The sequence below is a fragment of the Phalacrocorax carbo genome, chromosome 5 (genome assembly GCF_963921805.1).
Source record: "Phalacrocorax carbo chromosome 5, bPhaCar2.1, whole genome shotgun sequence".
In the NCBI taxonomy this organism is placed as follows: domain Eukaryota; kingdom Metazoa; phylum Chordata; class Aves; order Suliformes; family Phalacrocoracidae; genus Phalacrocorax; species Phalacrocorax carbo.
In genome coordinates this window covers 35,080,888-35,100,048 of record NC_087517.1, presented here as the reverse complement: position 1 = coordinate 35,100,048, position 19,161 = coordinate 35,080,888, and the positions used below count along the sequence as shown (strand labels likewise).

The 19,161-nt window shown below is 37.8% G+C and overlaps 1 protein-coding gene across 4 annotated transcripts in view; it reads left to right on the top strand.

Annotated features, from left to right (window-relative positions):
• Nucleotides 1–19,161, top strand: part of MYO1B (myosin IB) — a 115,664-nt gene that overhangs the window by 81,096 nt on the left and 15,407 nt on the right. For 2 of the 4 annotated variants that reach the window (XM_064451987.1, XM_064451988.1), the window contains exons 14-23: nt 5,335–5,439; nt 6,948–7,010; nt 8,021–8,221; nt 10,335–10,561; nt 10,731–10,931; nt 12,159–12,252; nt 12,698–12,847; nt 14,996–15,064; nt 16,696–16,782; nt 17,072–17,158. In XM_064451987.1, coding sequence (XP_064308057.1) covers nt 5,335–5,439; nt 6,948–7,010; nt 8,021–8,221; nt 10,335–10,561; nt 10,731–10,931; nt 12,159–12,252; nt 12,698–12,847; nt 14,996–15,064; nt 16,696–16,782; nt 17,072–17,158 — 1,284 coding nt within the window. The remainder of the gene's footprint in view (nt 1–5,334; nt 5,440–6,947; nt 7,011–8,020; nt 8,222–10,334; nt 10,562–10,730; nt 10,932–12,158; nt 12,253–12,697; nt 12,848–14,995; nt 15,065–16,695; nt 16,783–17,071; nt 17,159–19,161) is intronic. The other 2 variants (XM_064451990.1, XM_064451989.1) reach the window with 1 other exon arrangement.

Sequence of the window (19,161 nt, the reverse complement as noted above, 5' to 3'; positions counted from 1 at the left end):
TTGGTTTAGACCTGTGTGTCCGGACACCACACATGTGAGCAAGATGGATTTCAAAGTGCCTGGTTCTCTACCAGTGCCAGTAGCATCAATAAGGACTGAAGCTGGTTGTGCTACACAAATATGGAAAATGGATGATCCCCGAAGCTTCAGCACATATCTTTCTTCCATTAGAAACACTGAAGCGTTGTTTGATTACATATATGTGCAATATTTATACTTATATGATATGCTTCTCTGGTTCTTTGCCTATAGAGATATTTACACAAAAGCACAGAACTACTTTGAGTTTACATGAGATATTTTTCAATTAAGTTTAATCACTCAAATATTTGTATATGTAAACAGAAAAGGAAGGGATAAATGTTGATTACGTATCTCCACTAACTTTGAAAAAAAGTTAAAAAAAATATTACAACTGGGTCACGTGTGGGTCATTGCTTTCTAAGATAAAAAGTGTATTTTAATTTTCTTTAAATCCACTTTTTCCATTTTGTTGATTTTCATTTTCTATCATTTATATTTCTTAGTTACATCTCATAAACTTGTACGCTTCTGTGGTCATAGATAAAAATCCCTATCCCCAGACACCACAGTAGGGTATAAATTAAATTTGCTGGTTGGTTTCACCATTTATTCCACCATTCATCTCAGTGAAGCACGTATGCTAGTCTTTTATCACTATTGCTTTTGCCATCTGGCTTTTTCTCTAGGAGCCTCAGTAGTAGTCTAGGGGCCTGATGGAACTACCTGGGGTCACCTGCCTATGTTAGGATGAGGCCAGAGACTTCTGATGCCTGGAGCTGCATTGATTTTGAAAAAAGTTACTTTCTAGGGCTGTATGTGTTAGGGCAAAAGCATCAGTCTCTGTATGTCTTCTCCCCCCGTCCTTCCCCCCCACTCCCCATTCAAAGATTTCATTTTAATGGCATTAGTTCTGTTGATTTCAATAGTTTCATGACTTCAAATGTTTGGGTTTTGTTTTAAATTATGCTTCTCCTTTCAATACTTCTCATGTATTTTTTAGCTGTATATGTTCGTATAAGGTATTTGAAAAGGTGTTGCTGAGCACCTTTTTGTCAGCGTAGTTGTAGACTAAGCAATGTGTAGATTTTTGAATAGCCTTTCAACAAGAACTGGTGTGGTGAAAGATTAAGGTAGCTGGTTTTCATAGGAGAGTACCCTGTTTTAGGTATTTTGTATTCATAAATCTAATGCAAGAAATTACACTCAGGATCAGCATATAGAGACATTTCTGCCTGAGACAAGTAAGAGACTTTTAGCCTGTTTTGATTTTTTTTTTCCAAAAATATTTTTATTTTGTCTGTTTGCTATTGGTATTTTACTGGTATAACACTATGTAAGGTCATTCACACATCCATATATGTTTTTTGAGATTATTCCATGATATGGATGACTGGAATCTTTCAAAGAAGAAATTAGATAAAATATTAAGGAACAAGAAATATTCTCCTTAGACATTCAAGCTCCTGTATGTAATTTGTGTAATAGCAGTGGTTCAAAACCAGAACTTTTTATCTTTTCATGGTTGACTCTTAACAACCTGAGCGAGTACAACATCGTGATCTGCTTGTGTATATAAGCACTATATTTTAGCACGGAGCAGAATTTTTCAGAGTTCAAAAACTTACTTTTCACAAAATGCTACCCTGATGCCCAGTAGGTTGAAGGATGATAAAGAATAAAGCTGTATGAGCAAGACACCATTATTTATGAAATAAAAACCATTGTGAATTAGGCTTTGATTTTTGTCAGTGAATTTTTCTACTTGTCTGAATTTATTGTTGCACCTGATAAAAGATTGAGAGGATAAGCTGAGGGTGGATGGTTGATCTGTATCTATAAATTTGACATGATTTTAAGCCTATCTCAGGTGACATTATGTTTCCGAGCACCTTTCATTTCATTTGAGAGACTGAGTGGTTTTTTCTTCCCCAAAGGTTATATTTTATATTCCACAGTGATTTCAAAGGAATAGTTTGAAATGCTGCTATAAAAATGCATGTACTGAAGTGATGCTCTCAGCATTATAGTAGCAGATTTACATCCTGAAGGAGAATCTGACACTTTGAGAAGTGCTGGTCTTAAATATTTTTTCCCCTAAAATTTCATAAGAATATTTGAATTTACTAACCGTTCCTGAAATTTTGGGTCTGACCATACTGCTTCTGTGTTGGTCAGAACCCCTTCTGTTACTTAATGCAAATGGTCAGCGTGAGGAGCAAGTACAGGCTCCGATGTCTGGGTCCTTCCAGCCATTCCTCCTGAACAGATTTAGTGATGTGCTATGGCTGATACTAACCATTCCCTATGGCCTTCTAAAAACAATGTCAGAAGTCTTTTAGATCACATCCAGTTCTGTCATATTAGTTTCCAGTAACTTTCATTAAAACACTGGGGGACAATTAGTTTGTGAGTATTCATCTATGCTTTGTGAAGCCCTCGCAGAATTAAAAACTTATAGATCTACAATAAGGGAGAGTAAATTCACAACCTCTGTTGCCTTACTCAGATTTGCCCATCGAGAAACACTCTTAACTGGTTTTTCATACGGTGTTTCTTAAAACCTGTAAAAGGAAATGCTGCCTTCTGAAGCGTATTTAATTTACCAAATGTATTCTGGTCTGTTCAGTGTTAAGTGTTTTGAGAATTTCAGTAATTCCAAATATTTTTCCTCATTTTGTTTGCTCTAATTAACTGTTAGCCTTTTGCTCTGTAACATATATAAAGAACAAAATCGCCACTGTTCTTCAATGATTTTTTTCCTGGAATAGCAATTTTCAGTGGCTTGGCAATGTCAAATAGAATTTCATAGCTTAAAGTAAGTGATTTATGAAGAGTTCTGTGGATTTTTGTTTGCCTTTCTTTAGCAAACCATAATAATCACAGATACATAGCAAATCAGGAAAGCATCTAGCAATTATTTTAATATATTGTTAATAACCTTTTAGTTGGATGGTTTAGCTGGATTTGTAGTTCAGTTTCCATCCTCTTTTGAAGACAGACTGTATAATATGTGAGCAAAAACTCCTGCAAACTCCTTGTAATCAGAATAACATGGTCTTCTGGAGAAGCAGTCTTTCTGCACTGGGTGGCATGTGCCAGGCAGGAGGATGCAGAGTGTGTTTTACCCTTCCTCTTTGCCAAGGTGATGTGTCAGTTGGGGTCCTTTTACTTCAAACTTAATAGATCTAAAGTGATGTCCTTCTCTCAATGCATCAAAAAACCTTTTACTCATTCTTCCTCCAGTACTCTGTCTTCCCTTCTCCCCTTCTCCCCTCCCTTTACTGAGATGTGTCTACCAAGGTTGTATATATGGCTTTTTGAGACAAGATAACACGGTGATTGAGAGATGTGATAATGCAAGAATGCTGCTCTGTGTTACACTCTGATGTGCCTCAATCCCTTAGTTTATCTGATAATCTTTGGATAGTACCTAAAATACACCATCTATAAAGAATTAGTACATAACATTTATGTAGTACTTTACATTTTCAGTGGTATACAAGTATGAGTGTGATAAAAAGATTGATCTGCTTGGTACGCCGAATAAATGCTAATAGATATATTCTGTGTTATTATGGAAGTAGTGTAAGTACTGACTACAATTTATGTAATTTCTTTTTGCAACAGAATGCAGTAAGTATGACTTGTTTGCAGTGCTGATTTTGATGCATGCCAAATTTTAACTTTCTCATCTAGAGCTATGCAAGTTTTGCAATCTCTGATAATTGCCCTTGGTGTGAGGGGCAGAGTTTGATGTGGCTGAGAAAGTTTGGTGATCAGCTATGATTTTGCTTTACCTAAAACTAAAATGATAGAAGTAATCTGTGCTACCTCAATATTTTCTAATCTGCTTGTGTGTTCTTAATCTCATTGTAGCAACCAGATCCTCAATTTAAAACGTTTAAATGATTACAGTTGCCCTTAGTCATAAAAATTGTATCACCATAACTTGAGCTTCACAGGTATTGTATAGCAGACTTATTTGATAGTGTAAAAAGGCATAGTGGTTTACTCTGCAAATTTTCAGGCTTTCAAAATAACCAAAGTATTCTTTATGGCTAGTAATTAAGAAAAAAAAAAAAGAAAAAAAAAAGAAAAAGGGACGAGGGGCAGGGAACCCCACAACCACAAAGCTGAGAACACAAGACCAGCAGCAGCTATCCAAAATTACTCTTGATTGCAGGTATTTCTGCAGATACATGTATGGAATTCTTACAATATTGCTGACTTTTTCAAGCACTGGAAAAAAACCCAGTGAAGCTGCTGTTACTTTTTTCTTTGAAAGTGGTGTTTTAAATTGCTCCTCAGACTAGGCACCTGGCTGCACTCATTTAAGATAATGGAGGTGAAGTGGTGAACCACAGCTTTTATGCTGCAGTCCTGGCCCTGGTGATGTTAGCAATAAAGCTTGAGTATGAGGGCTTTACCTGCAGTATTTAGGGGCTTGCAGCAGCCATAATTTCTGACACTGGCGTGTGTCCTTCTGGAAGTGTGCTGCTGTGAATGTCACAGCCCTACTCCTGCAGCAATCCTCCCGTGCAGCTGTGATGGAGTAGCTGTGATGACTGCTGCTGTGGCTGCAGTCACTGAGCAGCCTTCCCACTGCCCACCCATCCTTCTAGGGTCTGCTCCATTCCATGGTCCCTTCTGCAAAGGGTCACACGTGTGCTTGCTCCTAGCCCAGTTTTATATGAGTTAGCCTTTTAAAGGATATTTGGTTGATAAAGTAGTTCTAATTCCTGTCATTTCAGCAGGCAATTACATGAGCAGTTTTTTGGCGGGGAGGAGGTGGGTTGACCTCTGGAGCCAATAATCTCAACTTGGGCTCAGCTGCAACCAGAATAGCAGCTTGGCCCTTGGTCTGTAGTGAAATAGGATACTTTATTTGCTACTGAGTGATACTGGTTGGAAAAGAGCTAATGCTACCATCATAATTCTATTTATCAGAACCTGCAGGAGATTACATTTTACACACGAGGACAGATGAGTGCAGGCAAAAGTATTGTTTATTTGCTGACACCACAGGCCTCCTTATGACTTGTCCCAGGGAATTGGTACAGAGGCATCATGAATATAAACCTAGGGAGTTTCTGGTTCCTCCCAATGGAGACAGCCTTAGGGAAGGATTTGGTCTAAAATTTCCAAACTAACCTAATTCTCAATAAAATATTACTCAAACCATCATATTGCCAAAGTGGAAGGAGTAGTTAATAAAGCGGCTTGTTGACTTGCAGCTGCTTCAATAACTTATTCTAGCTGAGTTCCAGGGTGTTTACACACCAGCAAATGCAAACATGTTTTATCTGACAGGACAACAGCTTTGAGCAATTCATTATCAACTACTGTAATGAGAAGTTGCAGCAGATCTTCATTGAACTTACCCTCAAAGAAGAGCAGGAGGAATACATCCGAGAGGTAATACTTGAATGGATTTTTCCTTGTCCTCTCCTCTTTCCGTTGTCCCTGTAAAGATACTTAGGCATGAATACTGGATCCTTTTTTCAGGGAACAGAGTAACTTTTTGACCACAGGCCTGGCATGGAGCACGTTTGTGTAAGACTATGTGGTAGTTACATTAAGCAAAAAGTCGGTTTTGGTTTTCACATTATGGGTTGCCCAGGTATAAACCAGACCCAGCTCTCATTCATTGGCAACAATAGCTGGCAGTTCTGAGCAAGGGCTAATTAATTTATTTGAAGACTAATATTGCTTTCTGGTATTAGTGCCATTACCCTACAGCCTGCATTTTGGATTACACAGTAGTGTCTGGGATATACCCCCAACAGCGGCCACAGCTAATCCTGTTTCAAAAGGGAACTGGGAGAGTAAAACAATAGCATGCAAGATGAAAGAAACTACAAATAGATTTTTGGTTCTAATTTTCTTTCATTTAAGTGTTGAAGGGAGCTGTGTGAGCTTTATGGGTAAATTTAAGATGTGCTCTGGAGTCCAGACTCTGGTGTTTGATGTTAGTGACTGAACATCAAGTTAAAGTTTTAATAGGTTTTAGCAGTACTCCCCGTGATATAGAGAGCTCAGACAAAATACCAGCTCACAGCTGTAGAAACTGGCATACACTGTCTGTACTCAAACTGGATTATACCATTTTGCTGTATAAACATTTTTAAAAATCAAATATAGTTCCTGCCTTATAATTCTGAGGATAATAGGAAGTTTGGGCATGCCTTTTTTCTTTTTTGCATTCAGTGGTGAAACTCTTGAAACATCATTACTGCAGTTTGGTTCCTGAATGATATTTCAAATGCTGTGAAAAAAACTAAACTGTAAGAAGTATCACAGAATGCAAATTAAGAATTGAATTAATATTTTCTTTTTCCAGTCCTTTGCCCTAGCAGTGTTACCTCCTGATGCATTGGCATCTCATCCTGGAAATTTTATCGCTGATATTTGAAAACATTGGGATATTAGCAATATCTGAACAAAAGCCAGACTCTGCATTTTTCAGATGGTCTCATCTCAATTTAGCCCTCTTTCTTCCTCCTGTTAAAAGAAAGAAAAAAATCCACCAAAAAACCCCAACAATTAAGAGCTTAGAAATTTTAATCTCAGACGTGTGTAGTGAAATGGGCTTCTTTCCTTATGACCAGCAGGAGCGCGGGCAGAGCAGTGCTGGGGTGGGCGGGAGGAGCCTGGCGGGGCGCCAGGGAGTGCATGGGAAGCTGACATGGGTGGGGGAAAGGAATGGAGAGTGGGTTTGGCAGCCGCTCAAGGACAGTCATTTTGTGCAGATAATGTTAGTGGTAGATAATTGCATTTCTTTCTTAATAAATAAAATATTGTTAAGCATATAGAATTAAATTTGAAAGTAGTATCTTGGTTAACTGGAATATAATTTAAATTGCCTAGAGGAAAAACTCCCTTGACTGTTTTCCTGTTTGTACATTATTTTTTTTTTCTTATAGGGGATTGAATGGACTCATATTGAGTATTTCAACAATGCTATAATTTGTGACCTAATAGAAAATGTAAGTTATATTCAAGGATCTCTCTGAATATCTTTTTAATGCATTAATTGAATTTAGCTCTAAAGTCTGTATGCATCCTCATGCACTTCGATTTTATAAAACAAGCCACTCATTGCATTAGTCATTTTGTGTAGTAAAAGTTTATTCTACTAAAAAAAATTTCTTTCATAAGGCTATATATTACTTTGTTAGAAATGTTTAGCAGCACCTATGCAAAAAAAAACCACCACCCACCAAACAACCCTTAAATGTTTACATTTAGTGCTGTTTTCAATAACAGATATCACATGCTGCATTGTAAATAACATTTCTTTCTATATAGAATCTAGAAAACTCAATGACTTTTTACTGAGTGCTTTAGGTACAGAAAGTACTTGTATCTAGTAAGAGAGACTTAGCGCAGTAAGAAAGATAAAATTCCTTAACAATCAGAAAATAAGTTTTTAACTATTAACATAAAATGTATGCTGGTTTTACCCATAAACTTGCTACTTTCAGTTAAGTTGGAGTTTCTACAGTCTGAGTAAATGACATGAAATTCCACCATGAAGTTTAAGATTCAGATCTCAGAAACAGTCTTTCAAAAACACAGACACTAAAAATCTGTTGGAAATGAGGATGAGGAAAAGAGCCAAACTTTGAGATGGCTTGAAGAACATTTTTCTGGGTAGCAGAATCAAAGAATGTCCTGAGTTGGAAGGGACCTGCAAGGATCGAGTCCAACTCCTTTCCCTGCACAGGACAGCCCCACATTTACACTATATCTCTCAGGGCATTGTCCAAGTGCTTCTTGAATATCATCAGGCTTGGTGCCATGACTGCCTCCCTGGGGAGCCTGTTCCCGTGCTCCACCACCCTCTGAGTGAAGAACCTTTTCCTAATATTCAACCTAAACCTCCCCGGGCCATCTTCCTGCCATTCCCTCGGGTCCTAAGAGCAAAATTTCCTTTTTATGCCTTGATGGAAATGTGATGGAAACAAACGCTAAAGCTCTTGTCTTGAAACTTCAGAACCAAACTGGAATCCTGGCCATGCTAGATGAAGAATGCCTGAGACCAGGAACTGTTACCGATGACACCTTTTTAGAGAAACTGAACCAAGTCTGTGCCACTCACCAGCATTTTGAGAGCAGGATGAGCAAATGCTCCCGGTTCCTCAATGACACCTCCTTGCCTCACAGCTGCTTCAGGATTCAGCATTATGCTGGCAAGGTACCTGGTGAATTGGGGAGCATGTGACGTTTGGAGGGTGTTGTACCTGTGTGAAGCCTAGGTTGGGGGAAGCTGTTCGTCCATTAAATGATTTTACAGTAAAGAAGGAGAATTGCTTGCATCAATAGTTGATCAAAAAAATCCAGGCCTGTCTTAATCTTTTCCATCTTAAGCTTAAGATCTGAGACTTAGGCTGGAAGATTTCCAGAGATCATGCTGCTCTAGTTGAAATCAAGGGCAGTACTCCTTTCAGCAAAGGAGAAAGATGTCCCATGTGCTTTGGTGGTGAACTGCTTGTGCTGCTAGGTCTCTGGAAATAAAAATGTTGTTTAGAATGACAAAAATTCACATACATCTGAAGGCAAGATATTTTGGAAAACATGTTCTTTGTCACTGATCTAGCTGAAGTCCATAGTCATCTCGATGAGAAAGTGGAGGTTTTGTACATTTGAAGGAACTGAGTTTATTTTTACAGCCAGTGTGTTTAAACAGATGGAAGAGAAAGCTACACAGAGGGCTTGCAAATGTATTTGCTTTTTACAATGTAAGCAGTATGAATAAATACAAGTATGATAGTTTTTCATATATAATTCAGTGTGACATTTTATTAATGAAAATCAAAATAATAAAATTTTGAAAAATGAGTTATTTGAAAAAAATTTAGAAGTAAACATAGGGTTTGAAATTATACCTCTTGTTTGAATTTGCTGAACTGCTAGTTTCACAGCCTAATGAATTGTTTGGAAAGTGTTTCATTTTGCTAGGACTGTTTAATACTTCCCTATTTTTTAACATTTTCTCAATTTTGAACAATTTTGAACAACTCAATTATGTGCTCATTCAAAATAATGCTGGAAATGTCATACTTTCAGCATTTGAGGCAGCCATTCATTAACTTTATATTATGGATTTGCTAAGAATATTTTGTAATTGCATATAATCTGTCAGGGATTAATACTTAAATACTTCTTTGGTTGTCCAAATTCAAAGTGAATTGAAAATAGTCCAGTGCTTTGAGAAGGACTGAAAGACTCTGCCTTAGCAGGCAGTGAGGGCCTTCGATTGTTATTGGCATTCACTTACCCAGTAGAGCATTCGGTGAATTCCTCCCATTCTGGGAGGAATGTTGTTTTTCCATCCTCAGCTGAGAACATTTTGATCTAGTCACTAGACAACAAAAGTTTAATCCTGCTTTTATGAAATATAAGCAAGTTCATATGAACAGGTTTTTGTTTTCTTTGTCAGTAGTGGCATTTGCCACACCTGGCAGAAATGGAAATGTATACTCCAAAGGAAAATGCTCCCTGAGTTCCCAGTCACTTGCTGTTGTGTAAAATATGGCTATGTCTGTATCGGTTTTATTCAGTATTCTGTGTACATAGTACATATCTACATAGACCTGAGAAATCATGAAGCTGAAGAATCTGTATTACCAGCTGGATGACTTGTCACAATTAATCCAACTAAATTCCCTTCCCTCAAAAATTAAAAAAGCCAGTAGCAATATGAGATCTACATGAAGTTCCCTTGGATGCCTCCTGGGTCTCCAGCTGCAGATCAGAGCTTTGCATTCATGCTGTTGTTGTTGGACTGTTTTCCTGGTAAAAGTCCTTTTAAATAGCAGTCCCGTGAGGACTGCACAGATAGCTGCTTGCTGCTGTTGCGGTATCCAGGTGATATTTCATACCTTGCTTTAGTTAGGCAAATACTGTAAGCATTAGTATTTTGAAGGGAAAGGGTATTTTTGCTGTTGTGGTTCAAAAGAGGGAGAAAACCTTTTGTCAGCCAAAAAAAGATTGTTTTGGAGTATTGGCAAGCAGTGTTGTATTGGAGTTATCATGGAAGAAGGGTTTTTTCCATTTCAGAAACCTGAATTGATCAGCACAAGGAACTGTTAGCTGTGTGAGAAAATGCGTCTTTCTCAGGAAACACATTCACAGACATTTTGTCCAACAAAAAGTCTTCCAAATGTCAAATCTAAAATGAAAGCTGAAATGTCTTTCATTTGCTTTGGATAGTGAGAAACAAGGAGAAATCCATTTCTTGGTGCAGTTCTGAACTGGCCTGTTGCAGTTTAAAACATGCTCTGATGAGACTCTTCTGTTTTGTTCAGGTTATGTACCAGGTAGAAGGATTTGTTGACAAAAATAATGATCTTCTGTACCGTGACCTCTCCCAGGCCATGTGGAAGGCCAGTCACTCTCTTATCAAAGCGTTGTTTCCAGAAGGTAACCCCACTAAGATTAATCTAAAGAGGCCACCGACGGCAGGTTCGCAGTTCAAGGCTTCGGTTGCTACCCTGATGAAAAATCTTCAGACAAAAAATCCAAACTACATTAGGTAAATACTCAATGGCAAAGCTTTGGTGAATTTGTCTGGTGAAGTTCAAAAACAAACAAAACTTGATCTCCAAGGATAAACTATTGAAATATATGGTTTAAACTCACAATAATAGTTGTTGACGCGCATGGTGCTGCAAACAAGTGTCCCTGTTTGTTTCCCTTTCCAGGTGCATCAAGCCCAATGACAAAAAGGCTGCACACATTTTCAACGATGCCCTGGTGTGCCACCAGATCCGCTACCTTGGTCTCCTGGAGAACGTCCGGGTCAGAAGGGCAGGTTATGCATTCAGGCAGGCATACGAGCCTTGCCTGGAAAGGTACAAAATGCTGTGTAAGCAGACATGGCCCCACTGGAGAGGGCCTGCCAGGTAGGAAATCACCAGTATTCTTACCTGTCCTGTTCAAACGATTGAAATTACTATGTTCCACATGTTCTGATTTTTTTTAATTTAACGAACTTCCAAATATTTAAAAAGTAAATTAAAAATAAAGCCAGTGTGGCTCAAGTGTTTTACTTGTATGTTGTTCCTTATCACTTGTTCCAGATTTTGGATTAGTTCATTCACTGGGAAACCCCTACTTTTCAGTAGGCTAGAAATTACAGTTCCTTGGCAAAGGAGACTATTTTAGTGATGAACTAATCTACTAATGGAAAAGATTTTGCATGTGAGCAAGGAGAGCATGTTGGTTTTAGAATATATTGGGCCTGAAAGAAGGCAGGGAGGGGAGAGAGAGAGAGATACTAGAATGGAATTGACAAGGAAGTCTGGAATGATCAGAAGGACACTTATCTTTAATCACCAACTTTCAAGGTGTAGAAATGCCCATTTCTTTGAGGACAGTTATGCAATCTTCCTCTGTCCTTTCAAGAATAATTTTACCTAATGATTGGTGAACAACTACGTGATAATACCTCTTGCAAATCAATTGTATTAAATATGTAATTTTAAATTGTGTAGTATTCAGATGTATTTTTACAGATGATGTCTTGGGTAGGCAAATAAGCCTCTCAAGTCTTTTTACATGTGGATCCCAATAGCATGATTTGAATTTCTTTCGTAATAGATTAATATCTTTAGCTACAATTTAAATCTTTAGGTTATCAGGATAGTGGTGGAAGTGCGGTATTGATAACAATAGCAGTGTTACAATCCTCACAAAGTTCTGTGCAATTCATCTCTTCTTTTTGGTTGACATTTATAAAATGCAGTTGTTAGAGTGGGGAACATTAGCATCTGTCAAACTCATCAGTCTTCGTTTCACATTTTGACATTAGTGTGAGAGTCCTTTTTTCTTTTTTTTTTTTAAGTAAAATCATTATAGATGTAAGAGGGAAAACCAGGATATTGCTGGTGTCAAATAAAAATTGCTCTTTTTTCATCAGATTATTCTGAATCTTTACAGTTGTTATTCTTCCTTTTAGCTAAATAACCAGTGAGTAAATGAGTTAGGTTTTCAATCTTCTTATGTCAAGCAGTGTTTAAGAATTTAAAATATGCTTTCATATACTTTCCATAAATTAACCTGTGAATATGGAAACTAAGACGCTTTCAAGCTGGGGGTCATGTTTGTTAAACTCATTTACTTCTTATTAGGGCTGGAGTAGAAGTACTGTTTAATGAATTGGAAATCCCTGAAGAAGAATTTTCATTTGGTAGATCAAAGATATTCATCCGCAACCCAAGAACGGTAAGTGAAAAATGTCTTCCCCTGAAAAATCAAGCCATCTTCCATGAGGATAGCCTGTTATGAACTGCATAATTCACTAGCTGGTTACTACAGATTTTTCTAGATACAGTGCTTTTATATATTCCTGTGGAATATAGCATTAAAAAAGGCACTTCTTAATGTTAGACTCATTAAAATTGGTGTGAATCAAGACTCTACAATAGCTGTCAGCCTGAATTTAATATAACTTTCGTGCGCTGACTTGTGGCAATGTATCTGCCACAAACCCTGTTAATGTGTCTGCCTACAGCTCTGGAGATGAATAAACCAAAAGGTGTCTGAAGGGGGACTTGAACAAAGGAGAGATTTCTCTTACAATAGCTGTGCTTATGGGTTTTTTGATCTTTTCTCCCCTACTGTTTGTTCTTCCAATGTCAAACAAAATCCTTAAAAACCCCACACCCAGCTCTTCAAACTAGAAGATCTGAGAAAGCAGCGGTTGGAGGACTTGGCTACTCTAATTGAGAAGATTTACAGAGGTTGGAAGTGCCGCACACGGTTCTTGTTAATGAAAAAAAGCCAGATTGTCATTGCTTCCTGGTACAGGAGATATGCAGTAAGAAAATATCCTTACTAAATGGGGGGTTCTTTTTATTGTTTAATATATTTTTTTCGTATAACCCCTCATATGATATTTGTCCTTTATAGGTATGGAGAATTGTTGAAAGAATTCAGTTTTATGTTGGTTTTTCAGTACCAAAAATGTGAATAAAAGAAAATTTAGTTTCTAGAGACCACTATAAAGTATTTACTTTGTGCTTGTGTTTAAATAATTTTAAAGCTCACCAGAATTCTTTAGCTCTGGGAGAGCAGGATTTTGTGGCCCAGCTGGGAAGAGTCTTTTTTCATTCAGCTAAAATGCTGTGCTGCCTAGCACTTAAAGTACTCTCAAAGCACGTGGTTAATGCGTAAAAAATATTCGGTAATATACACGTGCAGTTCTGTGGAATTTAGTTATTCCTAAGGCTTTTTGTATTTTTGCCTTATTTGGAACCTTTGCATTTGAGGCTTAAGAATGCTGCTTGGGAGGATCCCAGGGATTTATTTTAGTTATAGCTCATAAGACTCATAGTTCAGTAGTTGTTGTTGATACAGTCCTAAAACAGTTTCAAATCTGTGTGTAGACTGGGTATTCTGTGTCATGAACCGAACAGTACTGCTATACGACTTTCATGTCTTTATCAGTTAGTAAATAACATTGACTTATGTGATGATAAAAAAAGTTTCATTGTTTTTAAGTTCTAAAACAATTCTTAAACATCTCAGCTGTATTTTGTTATTGTGCTCATATTGGAAAGCTTGATTAAAATATATGATATGGAAAGAAACCATCTTCTGAAACTGCAAGTTTTTCAGCTGATGCGCACATCTGTTTCATCTTGAAAGCCATTAGTGTTTGGTTCAGTTATCTTGGATAATTAGAGAAAAGTATGGATAATTCACAAAAAGCATCAATTTTTTTCACTGTAAAAACTCTTCTTTCTGAACTTCTGTGATTGAATGCACTGTTTCTACAAACAGCATCATTACAGAATTGCATTGTGCCCTTACGGCTTCATTATGATCTTATACAATCTTAATGAATTAAAAATGGAGTTACCACAGCTGGATTGGCACAACTTTTAATATAAAGACATTAAAACAAATTCAAGTTCACATCATTGTTGACTTCTTAACTGTACACCTGTACTGGTTCACTGATGAAATGTGGCAGCAATTGTCTTTGAACACAGGATGAAGTAATAGCAAGACCCTCAGAATTACTTATGGGTGACGATAACAATAATATTTCGTCAGCCCCTTCATGTAGATGGAGGGCACCATTCTCCTAACCCAACATGCCTGTCAGGCACTGTGATTTGGAAGGTTTCATAAGGAATCCCTTGCATGAACAAAGCTTTTTTAACAACTTGTGCTGGAGGCTTACCTAAAGATCTGCAGACACTTGCCTGTCTGTTCCCTTGCAAGGCATGACAGACGTCAGTCATGCCATGAATGTGGCCTAGAGGGGAGTCTTTCTGTCTTGCTTGCAGAGATGTTCACTGTAATTGAGTGGGCGGAGTGTGAAGTCTAAAAGCCTTGTTGCAAATCCATCAACTGTTGTTCAATTATTATTATACTAACCACTTGTCTACTGGAGAGCTGAGCTTTTTAGAAGGAAAATGCTTGTCTGTCCAGGAAATTTATTGTTCAAACTGGTATATTTGGATAATATTCCAGCAAGTCATGCAGGAATTCATGGGTTTTCATTTTTCCTGTTCCTAAGTTATCATCAGCATTTGATATTATAAAGGGACTGTGGGTAACAGGAACAGTACAAATCTTACGAAGAGATGATAAAAAGCTTAGCTGACAATCCTGAGCGTTTGTGATGGTTTGTATGCAACTCTTCTGGTGGGAAAGACAAATAAAGCTGTTACTGTTAGTATTTAATCCATATCACTTTTGTGCTGCTGACCATGAACTTAATGTTTCTGTAAACAGAGTGATGTTGTCCATGCATCATTGTTGATGTGCTTTGTTTCCCCTTGAGTTGAACACAGAACCTACGCTCTGATATGCTTGGTCAAAAATTGTTCACATTTACATTTAGTGCTTGCATCCTTAATCATGTTTTTAAATGTTAGTAATGAAAGTTTTATTATACAGTATTTTACAATTGTAATATTCTGTTCTAAGCATCACATATTTATTTCCAACACAGCAACAAAAAAAGTATCAGAAGATAAAGAATTCAGCTGTTATAGTACAGTCTTACATCAGAGGATGGAAGGTGAGTTTCCTGTTACTGCGGCTATGTCTGCATGATGAGGTAAAGAGCAGATCAGAAAACGCATGCCTTCTGTCCACTGAGCTGTGGCTGTGCCCTAGCTGTTGTTAAACAATTGTGTTTGCCATAGAAGATGTGAGCTTGGGATATCTGCTTGTAGGCTCTAAATCCCTGCAAATGGCTGGGACCACACTGGGTTATCCTCGGGGCATCTTCTGCCAGAGAATTTGTAGAGAGGTGCCCTCCTTTACGTGGGCCCCCTCTTTACATGGGCCTCAGGATTGGAGTGTGAATGAGTGAGTCTGTTGTTCAGGGCAGATCCACGTACAAGCTAACCAGGCAGCCCAGCAGCTCCAGAGCAGGATGGTCTGGGACTCTGCTGCTGGGCTTATGAGAACTGTAACATTGGACTGATTTGGAAAAAATAAGTTGTGGTTGGCCATTATTTTACAGTTAACAGGATTCTCAAAGAATGAACAAAACTGAAAGCAGGCTTAAAATAAAGAATTTGGGTCACCTGGGCAGTATGTTACTTGGGTTGTCTTCAATTCTCTGTGTGCTGAGCAAAGGGGTGAAAGTGTGTTGTACTCAACTTGTCTTGAGCAAGTACTCTATCGTTGTTTGCTTGTCCTCTGCCTCAGTTTGCTACAACTTTGCTTCCTCTCTGAGAGTTTTGTACTTCGTGAGGGGATAATCCTGCAGCCGTAGTAGAGACTTAAGGAATGATACTGTAATAAGAGATAAAAATGAGGTTAACAGCTCACGTGAAAGCAGCCACAGTGCTTAAAGCAACTACTGCTGTCCAGCTTCAGAAAAAATGTCCCTGGGTTCCTCTGTTTTCTTATTAACCTTTCTCCACCCTACTAAATGTGGCTTTCTCCTCTATTTAAGGAAGAGACAACTGCCTTTAATTCTGGAGTCAGTTCCCTTCTGGGGAAGACAGGGAAGGAAGGGGCTGCAGTTACTAGCTGTAGGTGTAAACAGCCTTCTCCTGCCCAGGAGGTTTTAAAGTTTGCCAGTAATAAGCTACCATAATTTGATTTTGCTGTTCTTCTTGATTATTACTTTGTCTTTATTTTGTTTAAATGAGTTAAAAATATCCTTTCAGTGTAACTATTGACATGCTGTCTTTTCCCATGAGCATTACTTAAAGAAAATTGGGTAAAAGCATCATCTCAAGTTATGGTTTTCTATTTGTCATTGGAGAACATCTCTTTTGCAGTAGCGCTGCCATGGATAAAAGCCTGGTATGACAATAGCCGGAAGTGTGACCTAAAGCCAGGCAGTTTACTTGTGATTTAGTCTTTATCACAGTCTAAATGGATAAGACATATACTGTGTGGAGAAAAAGTATTGTTGCCATTGTACAGACAGACATATAGATATCTCAGGTGATGCAGCAAATCTGTGAGAAAACTAAACATTTAACTAAGACCCCCTGAACTGCCAGTCCCAAGTTCTCATTTGTGTGCAGAATCCTCCCTTGAACAGTGAATGTTAGGCTGTGTAACATTTATTAATTTGTTTGCTTGGGTACTTGAAAGCATTGTGTTTGCAGGTTTGCCTTAGTTTTAAAATCATTAAGAAATTATAGTTATTTATTTGAATAAAATAATGTTTTCATTTGTTTACAGGCTCGGAAGCTTCTTCGGGAACTTAAGCATCAGAAGCGGTGCAATGAGGCTGCCACGATAATTGCCGCTTATTGGCATGGTACCCAGGTAAGAAAATGGCAACAAATTGCGCACTTAATTATCTCTACATAGAATGAAGAAGGCCCTTCAGGATGAAGTTATCTGGGAACATTTTCAGTGGCTTAAACTACTGATTTTTGTGTTTCTCTCTGCTGCTAACATGTTCTAGCTGGTGCAATCTGGGAAGCTGGGACATGCTTTAATATTTGCTGTTTGTGGTGAATGGTTTCTTTCTTTCTTTCTTGCACCATTGTGAACTTGCAGTAACCTTTTCTTTCCTAAGCTTTTCTATATCCCATTTTCAAATGCATCACAGGCGCGAAGGGAACTGAGACGACTGAAGGAGGAGGCTAGAAATAAACATGCTATTGCTGTTATTTGGGCTTACTGGCTTGGATATAAGGTACTTCATGCACATATGACGTGCCCCCTTCATTACCCAACAATATCAACATTTAATCAGTAGTAAATAGTGAGAATTAATGACTAATACAATTGACTTCAAAATAATAGAGCATGATCATTGATTCCTTCCATTTCCATTCATGCCACACATAATAAATCTGACAACATTCTGTATGTCAGTTTTCTGTAGAGTAGGAGATTCTTTGCATGGCAGCCAAGTAGTGATTTGCATTAACAACCCATTAGACTAGATTTAAAATTACTAGACTACAGTATTCTCAAATTAGGAAATGCATTTAACTACATGTAAATATGCAAAGCATGGTTTGCGGGATGAGAGAAGGTTGGGGTTTTTTTGGCGTGTTATTTCCCTGCCCCCCCCCCCCCCCCCCCCCCCCCCCCCCCCAAGTGCTTTCAGTGACACTGTATTACTGATCCAATTGAGATTTTCACCAGGTTGTATGTTCTGCACCCTGGACAGTCTTCATATACAAAGTTTAAACCAACACTATTAAGCTTTACTAAATTTTAGTTTTAATTGGTTTAATTGATACTCTGGCTGTGATTTGAACCAGTAAGAAAATTTCAGTAAGTACAAGTAAACCACGGTTTTATGACCTGATCTTTTCGCAGAAAATGATGTTAGTTTGCAATTCTAAACTTACAGCCCTAGAAAAATCCCAGGAATTCCAGCATCAGCTATTTGTTTTCAGAAGCAAAGTCCCACTGAAAGATTCTTGCTAATCCCCAGCCTGCAGTTGTGGGTTATGTGAACATTTGAAATGCTGTTCACTAGAGGTCAAAAATTTATTGGTTTCACTTAATGAATTTGTAACTCGGTTGAAAACCACATTCAGTAAATACATCATGTTTAAAACAACTTCCAGTTATTATTTAGGTTGTTGGAGGGATGGTGGTGGGGGGTGTTGTCAGAACACCTTGCCGACTAGATGGAGAATTGCGCTCAAATTACATCTGGAGTCTAATGCTGAGTTTGACCCTTGCTATTTTGATATAAATATATTACATTTCTAACGAAATGGCAGCCCTGGGAATCTAAACAAACATGTACAGAATTTCCCTCATGCTGGAGAGACTTTGCATCTTTTCAGTTGTAGCTTGATATTTAGGTAGCTGTGTAGCTTCCTCTACATTTGTTTAAATGCAATACATTGATAATTTATTTTATTTTGAACCAGAGTTCCTTTCACAAAAAAAAAAAAATTGCTTAGTACTGCAGAAGTGATATTTACTTTCCAACATTTAAAGTGCTGTCTAGAATTAAAAAGGACACATCCAGAAAGCAATGCAATGGTGTTAACTGTGTTAGAGCTCCTCTTTGAAATATTTAGTAGATTTGGATAATTTTTAACATGTTCTAGTAGTTATTTTTATCACTTGGCTCACAGGAATTTAATGAAAAATTGCCTCCTTTTTCCTAAAATATAAATAATCTAAATATATATATCTCTAAAGATAATAATCTAAATTAAGATCAGAAAAAGAATTACAGAATCTGATAAAAGATAAAACTTGTTGTTGGCGAGATGTTTTATCTTTTCCCAGGGGAATATTTAAAACAAAATTTCTGAAAATTATCTTCAGAGATCACTTGCTTTACCACAAAGAAAAGTGCTATAGACCTCGCGTACTGCATTTCCTTCCTTTTCACAGGACAAACACTTAGCTTTGCAGAGTCCTTGTTTTTACAGTGCTGTAGAGTAGGAGCTTTTGTTCCAAGCAGATGAGCAAAAACATATCCTTCGTGAGAGCCAACATCTAACGCAAATTAACCTTTCTAGCTACATCAGAAAAGTGTAGCTGGCCCGGGCTAGAATTGCTGTCGCACATCTGTTTGACAACATACAACTTGACAACTGCAGATATGTGGCTAGAGCTGCTGTGACCGATCCTATAATACTGGAACTCTTCCTTTTGCTTGACGTTTATTATCAGATAACTGAAGAACAAATGTACTGCTATCTCCTAAAATGTGAGAGT